The sequence below is a fragment of the Heterodontus francisci genome, chromosome 24, assembly GCF_036365525.1.
Source record: "Heterodontus francisci isolate sHetFra1 chromosome 24, sHetFra1.hap1, whole genome shotgun sequence".
NCBI lineage: Eukaryota > Metazoa > Chordata > Chondrichthyes > Heterodontiformes > Heterodontidae > Heterodontus > Heterodontus francisci.
The window spans coordinates 20809587-20835733 of NC_090394.1; the positions used below are offsets into that span (position 1 = coordinate 20809587).

The 26147-nt window shown below is 42.8% G+C and overlaps 1 protein-coding gene across 2 annotated transcripts; it reads right to left on the bottom strand.

The window, feature by feature from the left end:
- On the bottom strand, positions 1-23459 carry lfng (LFNG O-fucosylpeptide 3-beta-N-acetylglucosaminyltransferase). Of its 2 annotated transcripts, none has more exons than XM_068055743.1 (8): positions 22874-23459; positions 9095-9143; positions 7556-7655; positions 5517-5670; positions 4679-4764; positions 4088-4253; positions 3900-3985; positions 1-2156 (listed from the first exon to the last, which is right to left on the bottom strand). In XM_068055743.1, the coding sequence occupies exons 1-8, from the start codon at positions 23411-23413 to the stop codon at positions 2090-2092; spliced, it is 1248 nt and encodes a 415-aa protein (XP_067911844.1). In that variant the 5' UTR covers positions 23414-23459; the 3' UTR covers positions 1-2089. The 2 variants fall into 2 exon arrangements, with proteins under 2 accessions (XP_067911844.1, XP_067911842.1); XM_068055741.1 differs by having other exon boundaries at positions 7556-7658.
- Positions 23460-26147: the final 2688 nt, after the last annotated feature.

Sequence of the window (26147 nt, forward strand, 5' to 3'; positions counted from 1 at the left end):
TTTCATTTTTCAAGCAATAAAATCCTTTATTAGAAAGGAAAGGATGGGTACCCATCAGCTTTCACTGTAACCATTCAGGTTCCATCCCTGAGCATCAGCAATTATATTTACAGTGCTTTACAGTAATTTGTTTCCAGATACTGGAATATAAATAAGAGAAGCAATTAAATCTAAGAGTTCAAACATCACGTTTTTACAGATCAGAAAGACTTCTGAATATTAAGCAACCATTTCAAATATACAATACAAAAGAACAGTAAATACTGCCCAGATATATATATATATATATATATATACACACACAATACAAATAACCCAGTATGGGTCACCGTCAGAGCATAACATGACTGACACCTGCTGCTCGAAGTGCTACACTCAATGGGATAATTTTTTTTTTTAGGTCTTTCATTCCCTTCCTTACTATGAAATCAACTATAGGAACTCTGTGGGGTGGGGCAGGCAAATGAAAGGATTAGAAAGATGATGCAATTTTATGTTAAAAGACATTATGAAAATATTCAATAACTCTTCCATGGCTCAGTGGTAAACATCACCCAGTGTGAAACAGCCATTGCGATCAGGAAGCACCCAGGTTTGATCTCTAATCTGTACTGAGTGATGCAGCAGCTCACAGCCAGGAGGAGGCAAACTTCAAATAATCTCAATGCCCTCAGATTAGGTTGGGGAAGAATAACCAGAGTTCCAACTTCTTACCACGAGCCAGTGACCAATAATTAATAGTAAAAGTACATGGACATAAGTAAAAGATAGGATTGAGATAATCTGTGATGCCTCCAACAGGTTAAATGCCCTGTCAATTTAGGCAGTGATACATACAACGTAGCCCAGTGGCCACATGTAGACTATCTGACCCCCGTGATCTAATTTCAGGTTGGGGCAGGGGCAAGTAAAAAGGGTGGCTAAAAATTAAGTTATTTTTAACTGAAAAATGTTAAAATAATTTAAACACATTTTACTAAAAATGTTGCAAAAATATATACTTTGTCTTGAAATGTGAATCGAGGGGAAAAAACTCCTTAGGGATTTGTAAATAAGTGGCCTTACAATTTTTTTTTTTTTTTAAAACATTGTGCGTATATAACACTGTTTTGAAGTCATTTTCAATGAAGTGAAATGTTGAAATGTCAGTTTGAAACACCAAAACATTACGGTCAATAGAATCAAACTCCATTTTTCAGCTAGTCTTCCATTAACTAATAGTGCAGCACATTTCCAAATTAATCCCAGAAGTGTCTCACGAGTAGCCAACTCCTTTCTGTGTCATTAATAACCATGGGATTTTAACAGGAGGGGGGAAAAGTGCTTTCACAAACAGACAGACCTCAGTAAAAATCAGAGGGCATGTCTAAGAGCCTCCAGCAGCCAGCCTTGAACATAAGCTTTTCCAGTGATATTCTCAGTGATGAATGCAGATATAAAACAAAAGAAATCCTTTCAGGAAATCTCAATTATCTTTAATCCCACCTGGCATCTCAGGTGGTGTTGAGGCACAAGTAATTTTCCAAACTTAAGAAGCTGGAAACGATTCTACATTCTTCAAACGTGTTCAGTCCTATGTTTTAGCATCAGATGAAACTGAACCTTTGAAACAGCAATACATTGCATAGCATCTGTATTTATGGTTCAACAGAGCAGCTTTCCTCAGTAAGTCTACTGCCTTGCTCCTAATGCATCGTCTAAATGTCACAAAAAAAAGCAGTGAATGTTGAAAGCTGGCTCAAGGAGGAGTCGTTTACATTCTAAAAAATACGCCGATACATCAGCAACACTTTCAATTTCACACTTGGGGAAAAAGTAATTATACGACACACACAATCACTCATCCTTTGTGATGTCTGTTTGCCTTCTGTTGCTTCCTATTCTGCTTGGATTCAAAGCATGGATCTGTTCCATACAAGACTGCAAACAGGAGGGAGACACTAAAGACTATCAATACATCCAGGCCGCACAGCAGCCCTACCACCCAGCAATGTGCATTAACACAGCTACAGAAGAGCTTCACAGCCCGACATACAGTGGTCCACACATCCCCTTTCGATACCGGGGTTACGTGGGACAAGGTTAGAGGTTAATAAGTAATATTGCGAGGACACCATGGGGTATCAGGGTACAGGAGACAATGAATTGAACGAAACCTAGACAGAATGAAAAAACAACGGATTAGGTGTGCTGTACGCAAGACAAATAATCTTGTAACTCAGTAATAACTTGCAACCAATATATCAGAATTGTTTCCACTTTATGTTAGTCACTGGTATTTGCTGAAAAGATAGGAGTATAATGCTGAGCTTTGTATGATGTGAAGGGAGGGTTGCAGTTTACTCTTGTTCATTTATCACCGAGTGCTGCTGAACAAATCTATCACTGCTTTTAAAGAATGAATTGCAGGTAGAATTTACTAACACCCCAGAGTTATCAAGATTGATTGCACGCTCAATGAAACTAGCCAATGTCCTTATCGCAGCACGAGTATTTGGTTTCTTCCCTTTTACTTATTTGTTTGGTTTGGCTACTTTGACAATTGCTGGGCGTTTTCCAGACTTATGGTACAGATGTGACTTGTGTTGCAAATGATTATAGAATAGTATCCTGAAATAATTTTGTTCAACTCACTATGTGCAGCCCACTTTACTGGATTGTTACTCCAACAATGTTTAGCTTTGTTGAAGGCACATTTTCCCTCCATCCCCCAACCACCTTCAATGGAAATATGTTCTGTTAAATACATCACTTTCCATTCTATTTCCTCTCCTAATAATTGTAAACAAAGTTTTTAAACCCATGTGGTTCGATCACGTCAATGGTAGGTACGGTCAATTTCATCACATGTCTTGGAAAGAAACTTTGAGAAATTTTGAAACCTCATCATATTAGATTAGCACTACACATGGGTAGAAATTCCAATTGTACAAAGAGGGAGATCCTTTAAACAGGTATACTATCATTTTAAAGAGTTATTTTCAATGGACAATCTGAACTGGGTGAAAAGGTTTATGGAATAAAAACAAGAAATGCTGGAACCACTCAGCAGGTCTGGCAGCATCTGTGGAGAGAGAAGCAGAGTTAACGTTTCGGGTCAGTGACCCTTCTTCGAGAAGGTTTATAGATTGCCATGTATTCTTGTGTTGGATAAAACCATATCTGTTTTTTTATATATTTTTTTTTTATAAAGAGATACAGCACTGAAACAGGCCCTTCGGCCCACCGAGTCTGTGCTGACCAAGAACCACCCATTTATACTAACCCTACAGTAATCCCATATTCCCTACCTACACTAGGGGCAATTTACAATGGCCAATTTACTTATCAGCTGCAAGTCTTTGGCAGTGGGAGGAAACCGGAGCACCCGGCGAAAACCCACGCGGTCACAGGGAGAACTTGCAAACTCCGCACAGGCAGTACCCAGAATCGAACCTGGGTCTCTGGAGCTGTGAGGCTGCAGTGCTAACCACTGCGCCACTGTGCCGCCCAAAGGTTTTCCACAGGAGTTTTGACTCTTAAACCTCCCCCACCCACCCCAACATCCTTTCTTACGCTGCCACTGACCAACATTATCAAAGCACAAAACGTAGTAAGAAAAGATAATTGAGGCACTCCACAATAAATATATATTAAAAAAAACAGATATGGTTTTATACAACACAAGAACACAAGGCAACTTAACACAGCTAATACTCTTCTCTTCAGTAGTTCTAGGGCAGGTTAACGATAAAAAGAGAAAACATTTTTCTGAATTGGTTTCTGCATGGAGCACACTTTTATATTTCTATGACGCAGAAACAAGTTGTTAAAAGGGTCATGAGCGGATTGCAGAAATTTTAACGAACAGGCCCACAGACTGCTGGATTAATATGTTGCAAAAGCATTTCCACACTTACCGAGATGGATCCTCCTCGATGGAGAAGCCCCCCTTCAGATTGATGGCATTTCTTTTATTTTCAAATGTGCCATAGCTCAACGTAACCTGAAATACAGACCAGTTCAATTAAAGAGCCTGTTATTTCTCCGAGGAATGGGGAGAGCTCATTATTGAAATATCGGGCTGATTCCTACGCCTGTTGCTTACCTGGTTGGGAATGTCAGATCTCATTACTTGCTGCAGGTTTTCTAAGTGTGAGTGGAACAGGTTACTCCGAATCAGCTTCACTCCCAGAATGGCCTCAATGATGTAACCAATAGTGCAGTCGTCGGGGAGACGGATCTTCTCTGCAGTGTTCATGAAGTGACCTCCACTGTGGAGAAAGGAAGGAAGCAGAAATTGGACACTGCACTCCATTCAAGGCATCATACCCCAGCTGCGGGTTCATAACAAAAAGGTTTTGAGTTCAAATAATACTTAACAAAGCAGCTTAAGTTAGATTAGGTATGCAGCTTTTTAATAACCAGACTGAAAAATCAAAATGCTTAATAGTTATGGTTCAAATCTTTCACTTGACTTTTCAAAAGGTATACAAGCTGTACTACAACAAGCATGAAGCAGAGTTCTCACTTGCCTGGTTGGGCACATTAAGTCAGAAGTGAATAAATGTGTGCCATTATTTTAATAAACCGGAGAAATTGGTTTATTATGCAAAATGCTCCTGGTCAAAAACAGCAACTACAAATGATTTGCAAATTCCCAAATCTTGTATGTTCAGCTGTTGTCATTACCCCATACCTTGCCCATGGGCTCATCTTCAATGCTAGTCCTCGGCTGATACAGAATCCGGCTCCACCAGTAGCAAACCAGAAATGTACTGGACGCTGCAAGAGAAAAACACCATGACTCTCTGCATTAAACAAAATTCCCCCGCCCCTGCCCTTTCAATACCCTTACTGTCCAGTTAGCTCCAAGCAGCACTATGGCACTAGCAGAGAGAAGCAGTAAGATCTCCAGCGAGGGGATGACCCAGGATGCCAATCCCCTTCCCCAAAGTGCCATGTGTCAACTGTGATTTAGTTAGTAGCACTATTGCCTCTAAGTCAGATGGTTCTAGATTCTAACTCCAGTGACTTGAGCACAAAAATCTAGGCTGACACTCCAGTGCAGTACTGAGGGAGTGCTGCGCTGTCAGAGGTGCTGTCTTTTGGATGAGGCCCCGTTTGCCCTCTCAGCTGGAGGTAAAAGATCCCATGGCACTATTTTAAACAAGAGCAGGGGAGTTCACCCCAGGGGATTGGCCAATATTTATCCCTCAATCAACATCTGGTCATTATCAGATTGCTGTTTGTGGGAGCTTGCTGTGCACAAATTGGCTGCCACATGTGACGCATTACAACAGTGACTACACTTCAAAAAGTACTTCATTGGCTGTACAGAGCTTGGAGACATCCTGAAGTTCTGAAAAGCGACATATAAACAGTTAAATTGAATTCGTGCTCTGCTCAAAGACCCTAGCAAATATGTTAAACCACCATTTGTGCCAGTATAAAACATCCCTGTAAAAAATGTCAACTGACATGAAGCAGCTATCAATCCACCCCATCATTTACTTTATTAATGTCTCCACACCTACCATTTTATTATCATTGATTCTTTCAGTGGCCTCGATGGGTCGATCCAGGCTTGGTTTCCCAATGTAAATGTCCTGAGTGTGCGGGTACAGCGCCAGCAGCTTCACTAGGGTATGGGTGTTCACATAATTATCATCATCAACGTGGCAAAACCACCTGCAAGGTGAAAGCATAACATCTGTTCACAGCATAAAACCTTCAACTTGACTCATCAAATGAGGCCTGTGTTCATATATTCTCTCCTTGTTCAATCTCATTCTTTCCCCTTCTTAGTCTCATTCACTTTGCTCCCACTCTCCCCACTTTCAATCACATTCTCTCCCCCGACCCTTACCCTCTTTCATTCTCTTACACCCCCACCACTTATGAACTGGCAAAACAACTAGAATGCAACTCTCCTGCCGTGAAGCTCCAATTTTTTGGTTAGAAAGGACTAAATTTGTGGAAGCTGGGTGAAGTCATTCAACCAGTGCTACACCTTGTATAGAACGATAGCAAAATTACAGCACAGAAGGAGGCCATTCAGCCCATAGTGTCTGCGCCAACCAAAAAATCTAGTCGCCCCATCTAATCCCACCTTCTAGCACCTGGTCCGTAGCCTTGCAGGTTACAGCACTTCAGGTACCTTTTAAAAAGAGGGTTTCTGTCTCCACCACCATTCCTGGCAGTGAATTCCAGACACCCACCACCCTCTGGGTGAAAAAGTTTTTCCTCATGTCCCCTCTAATCCTTCTACCAATCACCTTCAATCTGTGCCCCCTGGTAATTGACCTCTCAGCTAGGGGAAACAGGTCCTTCCTGTCTACTCTACCTAGGCCCCTCAATTTTGTACACTTCAATTAAGTCACCCCTCAGCCTCCGCTATTCTAAGAGGAACAACCCTAGCCTATCCAATCTTTCCTCATAGCTGCAACTTTCAAGCCCTGGCAACATCCTTGTAAATCTCCTCTGTACTCTCTCCAAAGCAATTATGTCTTTCCTGTAATGTGGTGACCAGATTTGCAAGGAAGTGACATCCAGAATAGAATTGGCTTAGTAGGTAAATGAGACTTTTGGAGCATTATGGAGTCATACCACCCAGGATGATCCCCAGCTCAACATCCGGTCAGTGCTGGCTTACTCAGAGGTGCAACTGATCTCAGAAACCCAGAAGTTGGCAGGGACAAGAAAACAAATCAGTCAGCATTCCTGCTCTCAATGATTACATACTTTGCAGCAGGAATCAAAGTGATGACAGGATCCATCTCAGCTGTGATGCCCTCACAGTTGAATACCCCGCTGACAGCATCCATAGAAATGCACTCCAGCATGCCACCACATTCTTTTGCTTGGTGGGGGGGGGGGGGAAACGAGGGAGGGGACCAACCTTAACACTGAAAAAAACATTAACAAAGCACATTTCACCACACTACAGGCGCTGTCTTGTGGCACCCCACATCACAGTAATGTCTTAGCAAAATATCAAGCAATTTCCTGAAGTCTGAGGTTTTATGATGGCTCAGCCTAGTTTGACTGGACTTGATCATTCCATTCTACACCACAAAAACTGTCTCAAATGTAACCAGATTCAGATTATGTCAGTAATTGTTTTTCGGAGTTTCTTTCCTTCCCCTTCACCACCTTCTTGAAGGTGCTGACTTTTGCTGGTGTATGAATGACTTCAGCCCTTTAGTACTTTACCCTGGTAACCATTCTTTGTGTAATCCTAGACAACTAACGTCAGCAGAATATTCTAAGCAGAGGGTCCCCATAGCACAGTCCAAACCACAACTACTTGACTTCCAGACACAAGTGCACAATAATCAGGAGTAAGAATCCTGGCTGACATTTTCTAGCTTTCTATAGCAGAGGTGTGCTGAAGACTCTAACGTTCCAACTGCTCCTCAGACTGGATATTAGCTTTCACTACACATGGAGGTTTAAACTAAGAGCATCTGATCTGGATGGCTCAGTACAGCAGGTGATGCAGTTATCCACATTGCCACTGGAGGAGTTACTGCTCAGTTTTTCAAGTGACTTGTTGCTTCCCCTTGTGACTTACTTTTTTCCTGATTCAATAAACTTGTCGTATTCCACTGCCATCTTGCAGGAAAGAGCTTGTCGGCTGTGAGCTGCTGAGCAGTTAGTGTTGACCATGTGGCCTGCTTTTGGGAAAGGCAACACATTAGCAACAATATACTCGATGGACACGAGGCAAAAACCACAAAATAAGGTAAGCACACACCAGAAGTGTGCATTGAGTTTGGTGAATGACAAGTCCAGCAACCCTGGGCGACAGTGGCGCAGTGGTTAGCACCGCAGCCTCACAGCTCCAGGGACCTGGGTTCAATTCTGGGTACTGCCTGTGTGGAGTTTGCAAGTTCTCCCTGTGACCGCGTGGGTTTTCGCCGGGTGCTCCGGTTTCCTCCCACCGCCAAAGACTTGCAGGTGATAGGTAAATTGGCCATTGTAAATTGCCCCTAGTGTAGGTAGGTGGTAGGGAATATGGGATTACTGTCGGGTTGGTATAAATGGGTGGTTCTTGGTCAGCACAGACTCGGTGGGCTGAAGGGCCTGTTTCAGTGCTGCATCTCTAAATAAATAATGAGAATTTGGCTCATCAAATAGCACTAGAAAAAGTAGTGATATTCTTGAGTTGTCTCACGACAAAGCAGAGTGAAAACTCCAGTTACAAACTAAGTTTGTCTCTACCTACACTGCCCCCACCCCAGGAAAGATTTCCTAAATCTGTGCAAGCTGACCCAAGGGTTAACTGACTTAAAAAGTATTTAAGCTGTAGCTTTTGGTAACAATCGAATTTGCAGACAGCTGCAGCCTTGCAGCAAGTGGGGGTGGGGGTGGTCAGGACTCAGCTGGCTCCTTCCACTGAATCACTTAAAATGTTCCTGCTCAGTCTAGAGTCAGGTCAACCACAATTCCCATGGCAACCAGCATTTTTTTTTATCCCTCAATTAATTTTATTCAAGGGCATCCCGTGCAACAGGTGGCAGATAGTGGGAAAGTTTTAGCTGAATTGGGACCAAGTACTCGTGGTTATGAGACTTGACAACTATCAATCACAGCTACACTTGCAACCTCAAAATGGAGGGGCTTCAAGGCTTGGTGGTGCTCAAACAGCGGCTTAATTGCACGTCATCTTACTCAAGTCAACTCTCAGGTCTCTGCTGTAACAATACTCGCATTTTATTGAACTGCGATCACACAAGAATTCAGACTGCATGGTCTTACTTTATTTCTGGACCTAACTGGTGTCAATATACTTACTACAATTTAACAACCCTCTACAACAGCACTTGAAGGGTAGGCTCATTTACAGTGGAAAAGCCACTAACCCTGTCCCTCTTCCGCTTTGCAGACTCAGCAGATTAAAGATTACGCCTGACAGCAGAAAGATTTATAATCAGAAGTCACCCAGGTCTTCGTTGCAAATTAATCTCGGTTAACAGACAGCACTTTATAATGGTGGGGATTTAGTCATTACTGAACCCTTTAGGTTACGAGATGAGGGTTCCTTTCAGAGGTAGGGACAAGTGTACAACAAGGACCTTGTGTGACCCCATAAACAGTTCCCACGGCTTACCTGTCTTTTTCTTTAGCTCCTCATCTTCTCCATCAGTGAAGATATATGTCTGTAAAACAAAAAGGAACAATAAACTTTAAACCTATTTACCAAGAGCCTGGCTGTTGTTTCTAGGGGTCTTTGTTCTATGGCAGAGAAGAAGAAATGGAAAATTGAGGACTTGTCTATGTATATGCTTTATCTATTACCTATTTAGTTGTACGTTCATTGAGCAATTCTAAAAACAATTATTTTACTGACAAACTTAAAGAAATCTAAAAGCTACTGTTCAGTGTAAGCTCTTTTTCCCCCCAAAGAATACCTATGCAATGTGGTGCTAAGTCTTGTTATCTGACTCCCCCCTTCCCCCAAAAGAAAAGATTCTGTCTAAGTCCACCTGCTCAGTTGTCCCTCCCCTTTCATCAGCCTTTAGTTTTGTTCAGACCATCCAGCACCAGCAGAGCTTGCATAGAGTCTGATTAACGCAAAGTTTATTCCAAACTGCTGCTTAAACAAGTCGAACACGCTCAAAATGTGAAGTGGGGCTGGGATTTTGGGGGTGGGTGGTGGGGGGGGGGGGGGGGGGGGTGCGGTGAAAAACGGCAAGCAACCAGAAGCAAACCTCCCCACATAAAGATCTGTTGTGTGGCTTTCTGTGTTTTGCTGCAGCCTCTCCATAGCAACCTTTCCAGAGCTCCACAGCATCCCAGCCCCACAGCCAACATGAAACAAAGAAGCGACCCTTGGGCTCCCTTAACATAAGGACCATTGTAGCATAGGCTGTTACCAAGAAGCACAACCATTCACCAAGAAATACCCTTGCAGCCAGTGCTTAAAAGTGCCAACATGTTAACCATCAAGCCACTGCAAGTTGCAACTGGGCAGCCCATTCAAGAATATTTCTTTAAAAAGTAAAGTCCAACAGTCAGCTTTGTTTATTCAGGAACAAGAAAGGCCAAGCTATTCAAAGATAAAGTGACTCGAGCACTGCGATAACTTTTCTTTGATGTCATTTGGGCTTTTCTTCCACTTAACTACATTCCTTATTTTAAAAAAAAGCTGTATTCTTTAGCTGTGGGTGGGGCAGCATAAAACCTCAGGCACCTCAGCACTGGCACAGGCCTTGTGCCACTTGGCTGCTGGATTTACCCAGCAGAACAGACATGTTTACACAGTTAACACCAGGCATGTTCATACAATGACATGGCCGCTGGAGTCACTTAGGCCTGATTGTAGGGAACAGAGTAACTTTTTAATGTGGCTTTGAGCTGGGGCCAAGGTGCATTGGCGCCTACCTGTTCATAAGCCACTTACCTGCCTGTTTGAACAGCTAATTTCAGGGAGCTGGTGAGGAGCTGAGGGAAGCTGCCATTATGTTTGCACTTGGGGTGGAGTTGGTAATGGGGGTGGTGGGGAGGGGAGCAGTGTAGAAGAGACAAGAAGGTATGACAGATTAGAATGCAGCTCTCAGTGGAAAAAACAAGTATTTAAGGGGTGGGGGCTGGGGGAAAGAATGCACGCACTGCAGAACCATCTGTCCACTTCAGGGAGCAGAACAATAAGGAGGAGGGGTGGGGGGGGGGGTGGTGGAGAAAGGAGGAGAAGCGAGAGAAAGGAACTAACAAGGGGGGGAAAAAAAGCAGCATAACTTCTGTTCCACTGCCGCACAAGTCCCTGTGTATTCAAGGCATGCCGTTACCCACCCGCACTAAACTCCTCACAATAGCAAGGATTCCGTGCTTGAATTAAGTCGCCAGCAAGGAAACTAAAAACATGTTTTAACTGATTAGCATACAGCTGAGCAATTTAAACAAAGAAGTCAAGGAGGAAGCTCGTTCTTTAGTTAAAGGGACTCCTTCTGGCCACCTGCTATTTGCATTACCAGCTTCATGTGACAAATTGCATTCTGTTTTGGTCAATAACTAGGTAAGAATCATTGGGGGACCTGATGGAATTTGGGACGAGCTATTTAAAAGATTGCTAGTTTAGCAGTTTATGAAATTAATTCCTGTTCCACTCCCCACTGGAATGCCCCCTTTAGGTTGCCATAGATCCTTCCATTACTAAGCTGTAAATACAAATAACACAGGATTGTTGCTCAATTTATCCAAAAATAAAGGCTTGCAGGGAAAACTTGTCTGACCAGGTAGCAGAATTCCAAAAGAATTTCTTACCTGGGAATGTTTAAAAACATTTGTCACGAACAAATATTCAGATTGTGGGATAACAATTTCAAAAATAATAAATTGTGCAAATACAACCAATGGCAGCCACTTTAGTACAAAGCCACACGTTGGCATGCAGCCTCAGTGTTTAGGATAACCAGTCTGCTTGCTTGACTGTGACTGAAATGCAACAATTTTCTTTCCAACGATCTCCTTTGAGTTCATCATTTCCACCACTCCCCAACCAGCGCCTGCCCCCCATTCTCCTGCCCCCCACTCTCCTGCCCCCCACCAGAATGTGGTCGCTTGTGTTTAACATGCACCCGCAGTCCTCTGACAACTGGCACAAATGGCGATTCCTCATGAGCAAGCCAAACCAGTTGCACTATTGGCAAGCTATTTGACCATGAAGGGCATAGTCACCATGCACACACCTATCTTCCCAGCAGCCTAGATGATTACTGCACATTTAACCTGCAGCAGCCAGCTTTAGAAAGGTATTAGAGCTATGTGGAATGTCAGTCAACTGTGACTTGGTAAGCAATCCCAAATGCTTGGATCTTTAGGAATACTGCCACCCAGAATGATGCCAACTGTAAGGCCCATGGTTTTGTTCATGAGACCATCTCTGCAAGAATTAATTCTATTGTTGGGGGAGGCAAACCTTAATTTGGAACATCTAAAATTGGACACTCTGGCTTGGCTGAATGGTCACAGAATCTATCCAAATTACAACCCAGAACTGTAAAGTAGGCAGGACTTGGGTTTAATTAACATTTAAAAATATAGAAAACAAAGGCTGCTTTAAAATCAGTTTTTTGAACAGTCAGGATATCAGAGAGAGAGAGCAAGCCCTTCTGTATTTTCTAACATCAAAAACATTTTTGCTCACTGGGAAAGCAATTACAAAAAATGAACAAAATTTTGAAAGCAAATAGCATCCAGCTCCAAATCAGAAAAACAACTCTGAAGGCTGGTTTATTAGATTTCATCCATATGTTTAGAACTGGAGACTGGGTCAATAGTATTCACCTCCCACCCTCCTCCTCAGAGTGGAGAAGAATGAATACAGCTGGCTCCACTGCCAGCCTCACAAATGCAGGAAAGGCCACATGGCTTTTACTGAATCTGCACTGCGGAAACAAGCAGCCTGTCAGACTGTCCCTGCCTCCTAAAAGAACGCTAAGCAGGAAAGGCAAAGCCGGCACGGGACACAGTGTCAGCCCCTTCGGAGCCTGTATCTGAGCCCTGCAGTTATCACTTCTCACACTCCTCCCCTTCTTCCTGCCTGGGCTTCTCAAGCACTCTCAGCACCTTTGATAGCTAGCCAGGAAATTCACTTCAAATAGAAGCCTTGACAGAAGAACTCATGTCAGTTTTTCCAGTATTGTTTCGCTTTCCATTTTTCTTGCCCTTACAAGTTTAGCTCACTTCGATGCCATGTGCTTCAGTCTGACCACTACAGAAGCACCCATCCTAACAGAAGGGTTACCATTCAAACTGATATATGCCATAATTAGCTCAACCATAGATCAGTTCATTAAATATACTGCTCATTGCATCTCATTGTTCTCGCGACAGGCCTCAAGCATTAACATAGGGTTCTGTACATCAGGCACTTGGAATATAAGTCAGCTCATATTGAACCCTAATTCCCAGGTGTTAAGCAATTCTGCCAGCAAATAAACAATTGCATTTCACACAATGCAAAGAGAATTAACAAATTCATACTCAGTTCACGGTGTGCTTTTCTCATGAACTGTTGTCACGTTGTATACCCTTTGCTTCAGTCAGTGGTATAATTGCTCTCACTTTAAAATAAGTGGCACACATTGCTTCTTTACTCCTGCAGGCTACAAAAATGCATAACAGGCCATATTTCTTGGGACTAACACACCTCCACAAACCTATCTCCTTCAGAAGAATGGGGCTTTTATCTGGCACAAATCTATCTGCAAGATACCTTGCATTGAATGAACCGCCCATTGTTTTCTGGTCCTATTGTTGTCCTGTACTCTATTCTTCTCTTCCAACTGGGAATAACTCATTGTTTTCTCTCAGCATTCATTCCAACTAACACAGGAAGGCATGCTGGAGGAACCATGAACAATGAAGTCAGCCAGATCCGAGAAAAAGGCAGGAAGTAATTTTCTGTGGATAAGCTCAATAACACAAGGCTGCGAAGGGAACATAGGAAGCTTGGTAACATTAAATAAAAGTCCTATTTGAAATATTATTTTAAATTGACACATCACTGGTCAGAAGGAATGAATCAATATTTGAAGCTATTTTTTACATCTTATTTTTGACTGGGCTGACTTTCAGACATGGTTAATGAACAAAATCAACAGCAGAGCCTGTGGCAGTTAAACAGGCCACTAACAAAATGTTAAGCTCAGCAGGCAATATACAATTCCAACATCGTATGGCATGTGCTCAAAATCCATTAGAGTGACCCAACAGCCTCTGTGCCATAAGCTGCAAACTACAAGCTTTGATTCAGACAGTCAGGCCTACAATCCCAGTCTGGATGGACTGAGGTGTTGTATGAAAGTCGCTCACCAGGAGCTTTACAATCGCAGTGCCACCTATTGCAGGATGGGCTAAAAAAAAATTATTGTCAGAATACAGAGCAAAATGGCCAACACAACACAACTAATGACCAAGTTGAAGAATCAGATACAAAGGAAACAAGATTGGATGCATTTCTTATTAAATAATTAATGAACAAAGAATAAAATTACGATTTCTAAAACCCAAAATATTTGCAAAATGTCACAAGATAAAGTGATGAAATATGCATGTTGTCTCAGCACATGGAAAAGGTCCCTTTTTAATCATTGAACTGTGTGGCCTTTAACAGTTGGATCATTATTGTTATATCATATACTTTAACAGGTTTCCAGATCTTCAAGAATTTGAAGTGTTTTTTTTTAAATGATATTACATGCACCATTGGTTGCTTTCAGTTGGTGCTGCTCCTGACTTGCTAATACTTCAATGCGCCTCAGGGGTGGAGAGTGTGCCTGTTGAAAGCTGAGACGCTCCCAACCTACTGCAGCACACGCCGAGCCTGGAGCTGAATGCTTTGCCTCGCCTCTCAGTCTATGACAGGTGAATTGATAGCTCCAGATGGGAGGCTCCAGATGCTGCCACTCTCGCTCAAACAGCAATCAGTTAATATTGCCACACGCTTGCACATTCCAGGCTCAACAAGGTAAACAGTCAAAAGAAGCTGCCTTTTTTTGCTCGCTCAAGCGAAAGAACCTGCCAGGTTTAACCAGTTGGAACGGAGCTGGAACCAGCTCGATCTGGCCCAAGATGCTTCTTGCCTCCAGCACCACCAACCAGATCAGTGTTTATACTGTACACAGTAAACAGAACACAGTGGTCCAACAGTCAAACAGACATTGAGAAACGTACCAGGAAAAGAATGCAAATATCAACAAAGACTGTTGTGCTGCAGGTTTAACTTTAAATAAACTTTTATTTGATAGGAGGTTGGAGTAATATAAAATGACATGTTCAAACATACAAAGATACTTTTTAAAAGAATAACTTTGCAAAGATGCCCGTAACCCCTACAAATACTGACCACTGCCAATGATATGTAATGCCTATCTCTCTAAACTCCTACAGCCTGACAATACTCCCAGAATAGTGTTTCTCCAACTCTCTCCTCTTGTGCAATCCCCAGTACCCTCCACCATTGAGGGAGCTCAGTGGAACAATCCAGTTTGTCCCACTCCCCAGCTCAATCCCAGTCACAGCCCTGCAAATTTTTTTTTTTTTTTTACTTCAAGTGCCCATCCAATTTTCTTTTGAAATCATTGATTGTCTGTTTCCACCACCCTCGTGGGCAGCAAGATCCAAGTCATTACCACGTGCTGCATAAAATGATTCTTCCTCATATTTCCCTGCATCTCTTGCCCAAAACCTTCAATGTGTCCCCTAGTCCTTGTACCATCAGTTAATAGGAATAGTTTCTCCTTGTCTAACTTATCTAAGCCTGTCATAATCTTGTACACTTCTATTAAATCTCCCCTCAATTTCCTTTGCTCTAGGGAGAACAACTTCAGCTTTTAAAACCCAACCTTGTAATTAAAATCCCCCATCCCTGGAACCATTCTGGTAAATCTCCACTGCTCCTTCAAGAACTCACATTCTAAAGTGTGGTGACCAGAACTGGATGCAATACTCCAGTTGGGGCCGAACCAGAGTTTTATAAAGGTTCAGTATAACTACCCAGCTTTTGTACTCTATGCCGCTATTTATGAAGCCAAGATCCCATATGCTTTGCTGACCACTCTCAATATGTCCTATCACCTTCAAAGATTGATGTACAAGCACCCCCAGGTCCCTCTGTTCCTGCACACTCTTCAGAACGGCACCATTGTCTATATTGCCTTACCCTATCCTTTCTGCCAAAATGAATCATCTCACCTGTCTGTATTAAATTCCATCTGCCACCTCTCTGCCCATTCTGCTACCCTACCTATGTCCTGTTGCAAGTGGTTCATATCATCCTCAGTTTGAAACTCCAAGGTTGGTCTCATCAGCAAATTTTGAAATTCTACTGTGTTGCAAGATCCAAGTCATTTATATATAGCAAAAATAGCAGTGGTCCTAGCACTGACCCTTGGAGAACACCACTGTACCATCCTCCACTCTGAAAAACAACCATTTACCACGACTTGCTGTTTTCTGTCCTTAAGCCAATTTTTTATCCAATTGGTCCCACTGATCCCCTTATTCCATGAGCCTCTATGTTGTTAACCAGCCTTTTATCTGGTACTTTATCAAATGCTTTTGAAAATTCCATATGGACAGCATCCACCACATTCCCTTCAACAACTTTCTTTGTTACTCCATCATAAATTCAATTAGACTAGTCAAGCATGATCGGCCTTTTACAAATCAGTGCTGGCTCTCCCTAATTAACTCAAACCTCACCGAGTGCCTGTTGGTCTTTTTCCCAAATTATTGTTTCAAAATCTTTACCCACCACTGATGTTAAACTAACTGACATGTGGTTGCTAGGACTGTCCTTACACTCTTTCTTGAATAAGGCCCTCCTTGAAACATAGCTCTTTATTCACTTGTTGCAATATCTCCTTCTTCATCTCAGTTTTAATTTTTGCCTCTATGCTCCTGAGCAGTCTGGGACATTTTAATAAGTTAAATGTATCATATAAATGCAAGTCCTTGTTGCTATGCATCGCAGGGATACATTTCAAAACAATGAATTTGAAATAGAAAAGAGGGTTCCTGCTCCCGATTTCTGTCCAGTGGCTCCTGCTGGAAACTGTGCATTAGGCTCATTAGTAATGCTTTACTCTCCCTTCCACAGTCAAATAGCCTTGTGTAGGCTCACAAACAAAGAAAGGCCACTTGGGGTAAGTACTGCAGAGTTCCTAGCTCCCACAAATGTAAACACATGAATGACATACTTCAGGGTTGATGGTGGGTAGATTATTAAAACATGTAAGAAAAAGTGAGTCACACCCATGTCATGGGCTTCACGCTTGTGATGGGGCGACCTGGGCTTCTACCCCCTTATTTTCATTGCCACTCCCTTTACCCTCCCAAATCTTTGTCCTCTGCCATCCCCACCAGCTGTTTCATCCCAGCAATTTAAGCCTTTGTCTGCAAGTTTAACTAAAATTATCCACTGCAGTTAGTATATTCAATGCAGCCACAACAAGCCCCTGCTTCTATTAAAACTCACCATTGAGTTTGCTTGTTGAAGGAGAAGGGCAAGTGCTCAGCAAAGGCCCATAGATTCCCCCCTTCCCAGGAGTTGTGCAGACCAGACCACCTCTGGGAGGATCAGTGAGGGAGGAATTTATTTCGTTTGATGGATAGGGTGAAGGAACACTTGACAGATGCTTTACAACTAAACTCGAGGGAGGCGTTCCCTTCCAAAAAAAGCTGCCCATCCCACCTTCCGCCACACTATTTCAAAAAACAAAACGCAGTTAGTGCAAGTTAACTCCTATGCTTTGTAAAAACAGTTCATCTACTTAAATTAACCATCCAACTGGTCAGCAGAAAATAACCAAAAATTCTTTATCGCCTCGAATTATTTTAAAAAAGGGAAAGAAACTGGATTATTTTTATGTAAAGATTTGGTTAAAAATAACTTGGACCAATGCCTGGTAACTTCCTTTCTGAACCCAATACCACTTTTTTTTTTACTGAAGAAAAATATCTGAATAGAAGTCAAAAGAAACAATACAACAGCCACTCAGCTGCTGCAGACAGTGTATAGATGATACACGTGGGACCAACACAGGTGGCAGCTGCATGAACTTTCTGAAGTGCCCTAAAGGCTAATAATGCACTGGAGATGCATTCTCAACATGCAAGTTGCTCAAATCTCTGGGATTCACTCCATTTACATTACAAATGGATCTCGGGACACTGCTGGCAATATTGAAAAATTGCTCATGTAACAGTCCAACTGCAAGTAAGATGGCAATTTAAAGGCTCTTTTATGTCAGTCAAGTGCAACCAATGCCAAATGAACCAGAATAGGCCCTTCAGCTCCTCAACTCTGTTCCACCATTCAATTAGTTCATGGCTGATCTAGCCTTAGCTGCTTTTTGGAGGAGGAATGTTCTAGGTGTTCACTTGACTTTGTGTGAAGTAGCATTTCCTGACAGGTTCCAGAATGGCTGGCTATAATTTTAAGGCTATGCCTTTGTCTGGACTCTGCCACCAGAGGAAATAGTTTCTCTCTCTCTCTCTCTACCCCATCAAATCCTTCAATTATCTAAAACAAATTAATTTGATTACTCTTTAATCATCTATACTCAAGGGAATAGAAGTCTCATCTATGCAAACTGTTGTCATAATTTAACTCTTTTAGCCCCAGTATCATTCTGTGCGGCATCCCCTCCAAGGAGAATATATTCTTCCTGTGCGGTGTCCAGAATTAAATAAATACAGTATTCCAGATGGGGTCCAACTAGAGCTTTATAGGACTGTGGCATAATTTCCAGCCCTTTATTTTCCAATCCTCTGAAGATAAAAGCTAGAACCCCATTGGCACTTTAATAATTTTTTGTATCTGTCCGGTAGCTTAGCGATTTCTGTTGTCAGACCCCGAAATCTCTGCTCCTCCACAGTTCCTAGCTACTGACCACTTTGAAAATTCTCTAATTCTCTAATCTATCTTTTCTGGGTCTAAAATGTCTGACTTCACACGCCCCACATTTGAACTCCATCTAACAGTTTGAAGAAGGCCCCGATACAGTGGACAGTCTGGTTCAGCCTGAGGAAGATTGAGTCAGTGGTGAGGCTGCAAATGTGTTTAACTGTATTCCACTGCCGAACTTTCAAAATAATAACTTAAAGAAATGCTTTTTTTTGGCCTTGCCAGTTTGCAGTATCTAAACTGGACAAAAAGTTGCCCTACAAGCCTATTCCAAATCTCACTAACAGAATTTTGCACTATGACAATGTCACACATTTGAGTGTCAAGTATCGTTCTGACTCTGCAGAAATACTCATCACTAACTTCTTTTCTAACATTTATTTTTTGCAATTACATTTTTGGCATTATGTGTGCACCTTCATTTCACAAGCAGTCTACCCAGTTATAAGAGTGGTACAATATTGACCAAACTAAGCAGCATAACAGACATTTTGCTGTTTGTATTTTTAGGCCAGGTTCACACTTGACATAAATGTCATGACAGTATGTGCAGGGCCAGTGATGGTTCATACAGACCATTAACATTGAGAGTATAACAGTACATACAGCAATCAATAAACACAGAAGACTTGATTCTCAAAAACAGATGCACCTTCTACCTTTGCTCTGTGACCTTTTGGTCAGCTATGTGGCCTGGTCCAATCTAGACCTCCTTTGTTATCTCTTGCCCCACCCCCACCTCACTTGCTTATAACCTGTGACTTTTCTAATATTTGTCAGTTCCGATGAAGGGTCACTGACCCGAAACGTTAACTTCTGCTTCTCTTTCCACAGATGCTGCCAGACCTGCTGAGTGATTCCAGCATTTCTTGTTTTTATTGCACCTTCTAAAAGTTATGCAGGCAACTAAGAACATCAAATAGCTATAGAATATATATATTCTCAATACTCTATGAAGTAATGTGTAATGGGACTACAGGGTGACAATCACAGGTTTCTTTTGTTGTTGTATTAACATAACCCAAATTTTCTCCAACTGTAGACCTTAAAAACACAGGCAATACTGCACTGTCTGTGAGGAGGAGGTAACCGTTTACTGTCACTCTCTAAGCTGGGAACCCCTTCTCATCGCCAGGCAACCTGACCTCCGCTTCTTTCCTTTCCAAATCCACAGCTTCGTCTCCTAGGTTCCCATGGAAAACCCAGCAAAAGAGGCCAGGGCTCCATTCTCTAGTTTCAGAAAAGGGCTTTGTTAGTCTTCAAGAGACAGCGTGAGAGCTGAACTACGATCACTCAGGCTTGGTATACAAGCTGAACGACTCACAAAGCTATGAGCATCACATAGATTTTTGAGCACAAATTCAATCACATCAGGTTTTTTTTTAATATTTAAAAAGGTGGTGTCTTATCAAACTATAGGGCCTCATCTTGCTCAAGTTCAGCTTTTTGTGGTCTGGTATAATGTTATTGCTTCCAAACCCACACTGCTACAGCCATAAATAACAAACTGACAAACTGGGCCTGATCACCAAGGTGAGTCTGCGATCAAAACACTTATTATTCAATTTAAATGGGCTTCTGTTGACATGTTAACCCAAATGCAATGTTCTAATCTGATTACCATACAGGTCTGAAGCAGCTCTGTTCAATTATAACAAATCTCAGTGACATCAACAGTAAAGGATCAATACAACAGATCATTCCACCATATTTAAATATCTCAGAAACATAAGAGAAAGCTTCACTACTAATGAAGTTTTAAATACTTTCCTGTGTTACTAACTTGCAATCCATAAGCTCCTATAACAAGCCAACTTAGCAGATAAATATTGAGAGTTATTAGAATTCAATATGATTTTCAATATTGTTGTTTGGCCAAGAGATTCAAAGTCCGCTGGTAAGATACAGAGCCTATATTAACACCCTTAAGCAATTATCTAGCCTTGGCAAAGATCTTCCTGTCAGTTACATGATAGCTTTCAGCTCCTTTCCACCTTTCATGAAATATGTTTTAAAAGTTTCTTGTCCCAATGCTTTCTCAATGTATCTGAACTTGAAGGAAACAATTGGACAATTGGACAGCACCTTCCCATGGCATGGAAACTGTTCAAATTCTACCGCCTTTTTTTTGGTACTATCAGACTCAATACACGACAGTCAGATTCCAGAATCTGTTTTACAACTGACAAGTGCAGACAAGTCAAAAAGTGAACACCATCACTAATCACATTACATGGCCCAATTCTCCAAATTCCCAGGAGGCTGGGAGGAGCAGTGAATTGGGGGTGGGGGTGGGGGTGGGGGTGGGGGTGGGGGTGGGGGGAGGCAGGAAGGAAGAGAAGCATTGTACAGGCTGAGGGTTAGTGCTAGACAAACATTTTCAATTTACCTTGCTGTATATAATATTCTGCTTTCCACTGGTTAATGGCGATGCTTTTTTTAAAAAAAAGTTATTTGAGGAAATACAAGCTGAATAAAACCATTTAACCAATAACCTGGTTAGAAATATTACCTGGACATTGAATGTCTACATATTGAGATTTTTCTTAACCATCTCACTCAAGTAATGTCCAACCCTAGAAAGTTAGAAGCTTCCATCATTTTTCCAAAATGCTCACACATTTGTCTACTTTCTTCCCTATTGTTGTTTTGTCACTGGTCTCTGGGAACTTAAACTTATGCCCTCTGCTCCCAGCCTAATTCTGCATTCAGCTCAGGCTAGTTGTTTAAAGCCTCTAGTTTCTGTTAAATCCTCTATTTAATCAGGTTAGGGCTGACAGAGCGTGAAAGTCCTTGTTTCAGGACTCCAGGGGTCCAGCAAAGACAAATATTGTGCTTTTCTTCCTCTCACCCTGTATTAGCAGGAACAAAAAGCTGGATTTCCCCTCCTCCCTCCACACCCAGGAGACAACATAATTTATTAACAATACCATAATATTAACATTTAACTTATCAAAGTTAAAATATAAATTCAGTAGAATACACCAAGAAATTGCAAGCTTAGGTGTGTTGATATCATTAATGAACCCAAACTTCAATATGATTGAAGCATCAAACCGCCTTTAAGTGAAAGATGGGAGCTACAATGCTAATGTTAATACAGTACCCAAGTCAACAACAGTTGTACATTAATAGTATCAGGCGATTTTTAAAAATTGTAATCAAGAGCTTTTTAAAAATAATTAAATACACTGTTATAGCATTAAGTCATTTAGATCAAAAAAGTTCAATCTTTGGTCTGCACTTACTAATCTTAGCCAGGACTACTAATCCTTTAGTCCACTGGACAGAGCTGAGCTAGTTTCTGCTCCCTAGTCCAAAGGCTCTACTACAAAGTGTGTTTGTGGAGACCTGGGATGAGGACACAATGTGATGCCCTGCCTTATTAACCAGCCTGCTCACAATCACCTGGTAGCCTCTTCTGGAATAAGCACTAAGTGAAATACAGGAGAACGAGGTAAAGTGGGAGAAGCTGTGGAGAGTAAGGGCTGGAGGTCAGGAAAACATCAACTACAGCAGCCGCTGGAAAGAAACCCTTGGGTGCGCCTGCGCTAGGCTGACTTAGTGAACACCCGGCAAGTTCAAACGGCGGAGACTGGTAGGCGGCCGGGACAGGACGGGCCGGGGGAGGCTCGCTCAGGGGAGATGCTGAACCTCAGCCCTGCAGTGAGCCAGTGCCGGGGCTGAAGGGGCTTCGTTTCCTCCCGCGGCTCCAGTTCGCCGTGGTCCGGGCAGCTCAGCAGCCACATGCCCGACACTGAGGTGCAGCCGCTCACTACATTTCCAAGTAAAGCTTTCAATCTGAATCCCCTCTAAAATGCACTTCCAAAATAACTTGATATTAAAAGGCAGCAGCGGAGCTGAGCAGACAAGACCTGGACCGGTTGATCTGTGAATGCAATCAAAATCCACTTGACCCCAAATTTTCTGAAGGCTGGATTGTGTCCACCCAGCACCGTGCCCACCCTGGATTGGACCCAGTGGACGCTGTCCACCCAGCACCATGCCCACCCTGGATTGGACCCAGTGGACACTGTCCACCCAGCACAGAGCCCACCCTGGATTGGACCCAGTGGACGCTGTCCACCCAGCACAGAGCCCACCCTGGATTGGACCCAGTGGACGCTGTCCACCCAGCACAGAGCCCACCCTGGATTGGACCCAGTGGACGCTGTCCACCCAGCACCGTGCCCACCCTGGATTGGACCCAGTGGACGCTGTCCACCCAGCACCGTGCCCACCCTGGATTGGACCCAGTGGACGCTGTCCACCCGGGATCATGCCCACCCTGGATTGGACCCAGTGGACACGGTCCACCCAGGACCATGCCCACTCTGCATCATGCCCACATTACCAACTGCGATGAAGCTGTTCTCTAGCTTTACCCTATATTACTATAATATATTTCCATGGAATGATTGGCTCGATGTTGATCATTATGAATAGTGATGATCTCGGGATATCTCTCTCTCTCACCTGTTCCCGGTTCCGGGAGATCCATGTGTCCAGCAGCAGCTCCAGCCTGACCCGGTGGAATTTCTTGGTTGTTTTCACGGCGATGAACAGGTCTCCGGTGGTGATATCGTCCCGGAAAGGTTTGGGAGTGACTGGCGCCTCTGGGTGCTCTAACTCCGGCTGCGCGTCCAGTCTCTCGCCGGGTCCCGGCAACACCATGCCGGAGCCTTTCCCCCTGCTCAGCTCGCTGAAATAGTCCTTGAAGCTCCTGGCCGGCGGCTCGGGAGCTCCAGCTCCCGCGGGCTGCAGCTTCAGCTCGGCGGCTGCCTCCTCCTGGTCCCCGGGGCTCTCCCAGCTCTGCAGAGAGCGGCTCCGGAGTTCCAGTCCCCGCTGCAGCGGCTGCTGCTGCCGCCCCTGCTCCAGCATCAACAGGCAAGTCAACATAGCACCGAGCAGGCAAAGCAACAGCTTCCTCACACACTGCCTGAGCATTATCCTTACAGGACTGTCTCTGTCCCTCCTGCAGCTCAGCTGCTGAAAACTCCCAGTCTCTGTCTGCATTAATATCTCGCTAACTCTCTCGATAGTCACTGGCCACCCCGCGCTGCTCCTCGGCCCCTTTTATAAGCTGCTGCTGAAGTCACCCTCCTCAAAACCCGCCCCTCCGGTCACTAATGACGCTGGTGCCTCAGTACAGGGCGAGAGAGTTGAGTGTGGAAGCATGAGAGGCCGGCTAGTTGTTGAGGTTGTGACCACACGCAAGTGTTCAGCATGAGAATCTGTACAGTGCAGGTAGTGAGTGTGTGCGCAGCGAGTTTAGTGTGTGCGATTGTGTGACAGTGAGAGTATCTACAGTGTGCACAGTGAATGCACAGCGTGGCATTCTGTGACAGTGGGACTGTGCTCACTTTAAGAGTTCATGCCAGTGAGTGTGTACACTGAATGTGTATACTGTGAATGCCAGAATGTGTACAGCAGGAAATGGTGTATATGTATGACAATGAGTGTATGAAGTGAAATAGTCTGTGTACCATACTCAGTGTCTGTGTGTGCAGTGTTCAGGAGTGAAACTAGAAAACACATCTATACACAAAGGGTGGTAGAATTTGGAACTCTATTCTGCAAATGGCAATTGATGCCATTGGTCAATTGTTAATTTTAACTCTTGAGATTGACAGCCAAAGCTAGTAAGGGATATGGGGCAAAGGTGGGTAAATGGAGGTAGGTGGCACATCAGCCATAACCTCATTGAATGGCAGGACAGGCTCGAGGGACAAAACGGCCTCCTCCTGTTCCTATGCTTCTATGTTCCATTGTAATGGACTGTGTGTGTATGCAACATATATGAGATGGTAGATACAGTTTCCGAGGTATGTGAGAGTTGGTGGGGATGGGTAGGAAGTTAAAGTGTTAAAGTTACCAACCAATATCCTGCCTGCTTTGTGCCGGTCCTGATTTTAACCTGCTCTTCCTTTGGTTTTGGCTTCCTGCCGCCCGAACTGCTGCTCCTGCTCGCTGGCCGGCTGCCATTTGCCATGAGATGAGGCCCAGGAGTTAAAATTGCCCGGGCCTCAAACTGCTAACATCAGGCTCATTTGATGCTCATACCTGCCTGCCCTGTTAAAATTCCCCCTCATGTGTGTATGGTGTGTGTATGATATTGAGAGTGTTAACAAGAAAGAACCATAAAGGCTGAATATAGCATAACAGATAGTGAGAATGTGAGGGATAGTCAGTGTATGACAATGGAAGTCAACAGGGTGAGAGAAAATTGTGTGTATGTCTGTGTACAGTGTGTGAGAGTGAGTTTATGGTAAGAGAGTTAGTGTGTATGAGTCAGGATGTATAGTGAGTATGAGAGGTATGAGTATGTGAAAGTGAATGTATAATGTAAGAGTGGGTATGGTGAAACAGTGTTAAAGATTATCTACATAACAAAAATGTGCACAGAATCTGAGTTAGTCTGTGAAATTGAATGTACAAAGAGAGTGATTATGATGAGTGATTAAAAACAGTGTGAGTCTATAAAAATGTGTAATCGTGTGCATGTGTATCAGTCAATGCCGATTAGGATCTGATTTACAAATATTGTTTCATGAAAATACTTTTTGTAGTTGCAAAAGGAAATTACATGTGGAAGAGAAAGGAAGCTTTGCTAATATTTACCAATGCTAATAAATTCTGATTAGTTCAATTTGACCATGTAGCTTAAAGTATCCTTTTAATGGCTATCTGCTGTTTCCTTTTTATTCACAAATATGACTAAATTAGCTTAGTGTAAAATTCAGCAAAAATGCCTTTTATAAGTAGGTTATAAGTCTTGGTACCTAACCATTTGTGGAGGAGATTTTCTTTGTGCACTGAGTGAAATCATAAGTCTGTTGTTTTAAGCATTATTATGTCAACAGCTTAGAACAGACTCAATCACATAAAAACCTTTATGGTTTTGTTGTATTTAGGAGATAGAAGTCTTCCCCCAGTGTTGTAACCGTAAGGGAAATATACATTTCTGATGTGTTATACTGCACAAAGCTGTTCTCATTACTGTGCTGATCATGAGACTATTCTAAACTGTTGGCATAATTATGCTGCCATTCTGTAGCATTAAAAATCAGAGCCTGATGTTTGCAGTGCACTGTCTAAGTTGAGAATAAAGATTAATTGTTATAGCTAAATAAATGATAAGAAATGTGGGAGTTTCAGTTTTGAGTCTTTACAATCCAAATAAAGCAATCTTAATCCTCTTAAACAGTAATAATAAAAGAATCAATGACAGTAACTGCAAGATCTTTCCAATAGCCTGACGTGTTTCTTCAGTGAGTACGCTGAGCCATATAGATGATCATAGTCTCAGGTTTGACCTCCAGTATGTATTAAGCTGGATGATCTCAGCCAGGGAGCTAATTGAACCACTGCAATTGGCCTTAATATTCATGGACCAGAGGGGAAAGTTTGTCAGGGTTCCCAGGCCTGATTACTTTCCAGGAATAACACCAGGAAATTTTCTGGTTTCTTGTGTACTAACGCCAGGATGTACAACAATTCGCATTTATATAATGCCTTTTAATGCAGTAAAATGTCCCAAAGCACTTCACAGGAGCGTTATCAAACAAAATTGGACACCGAGACACATAAGGAGATATTAGGGCAGGTGATCAAAACTTTGGAGCGTCTTAAAAGAGAATAGAGAAGTACAGAGAGGGAGAGGTTTGAGTGGGGGAGGAGGATATGGTGGGGGTCAGAGAATTCCGGTTCTTAAGCTTAGGCAGCTGAAGGTATGGCTGCCAATGATGCA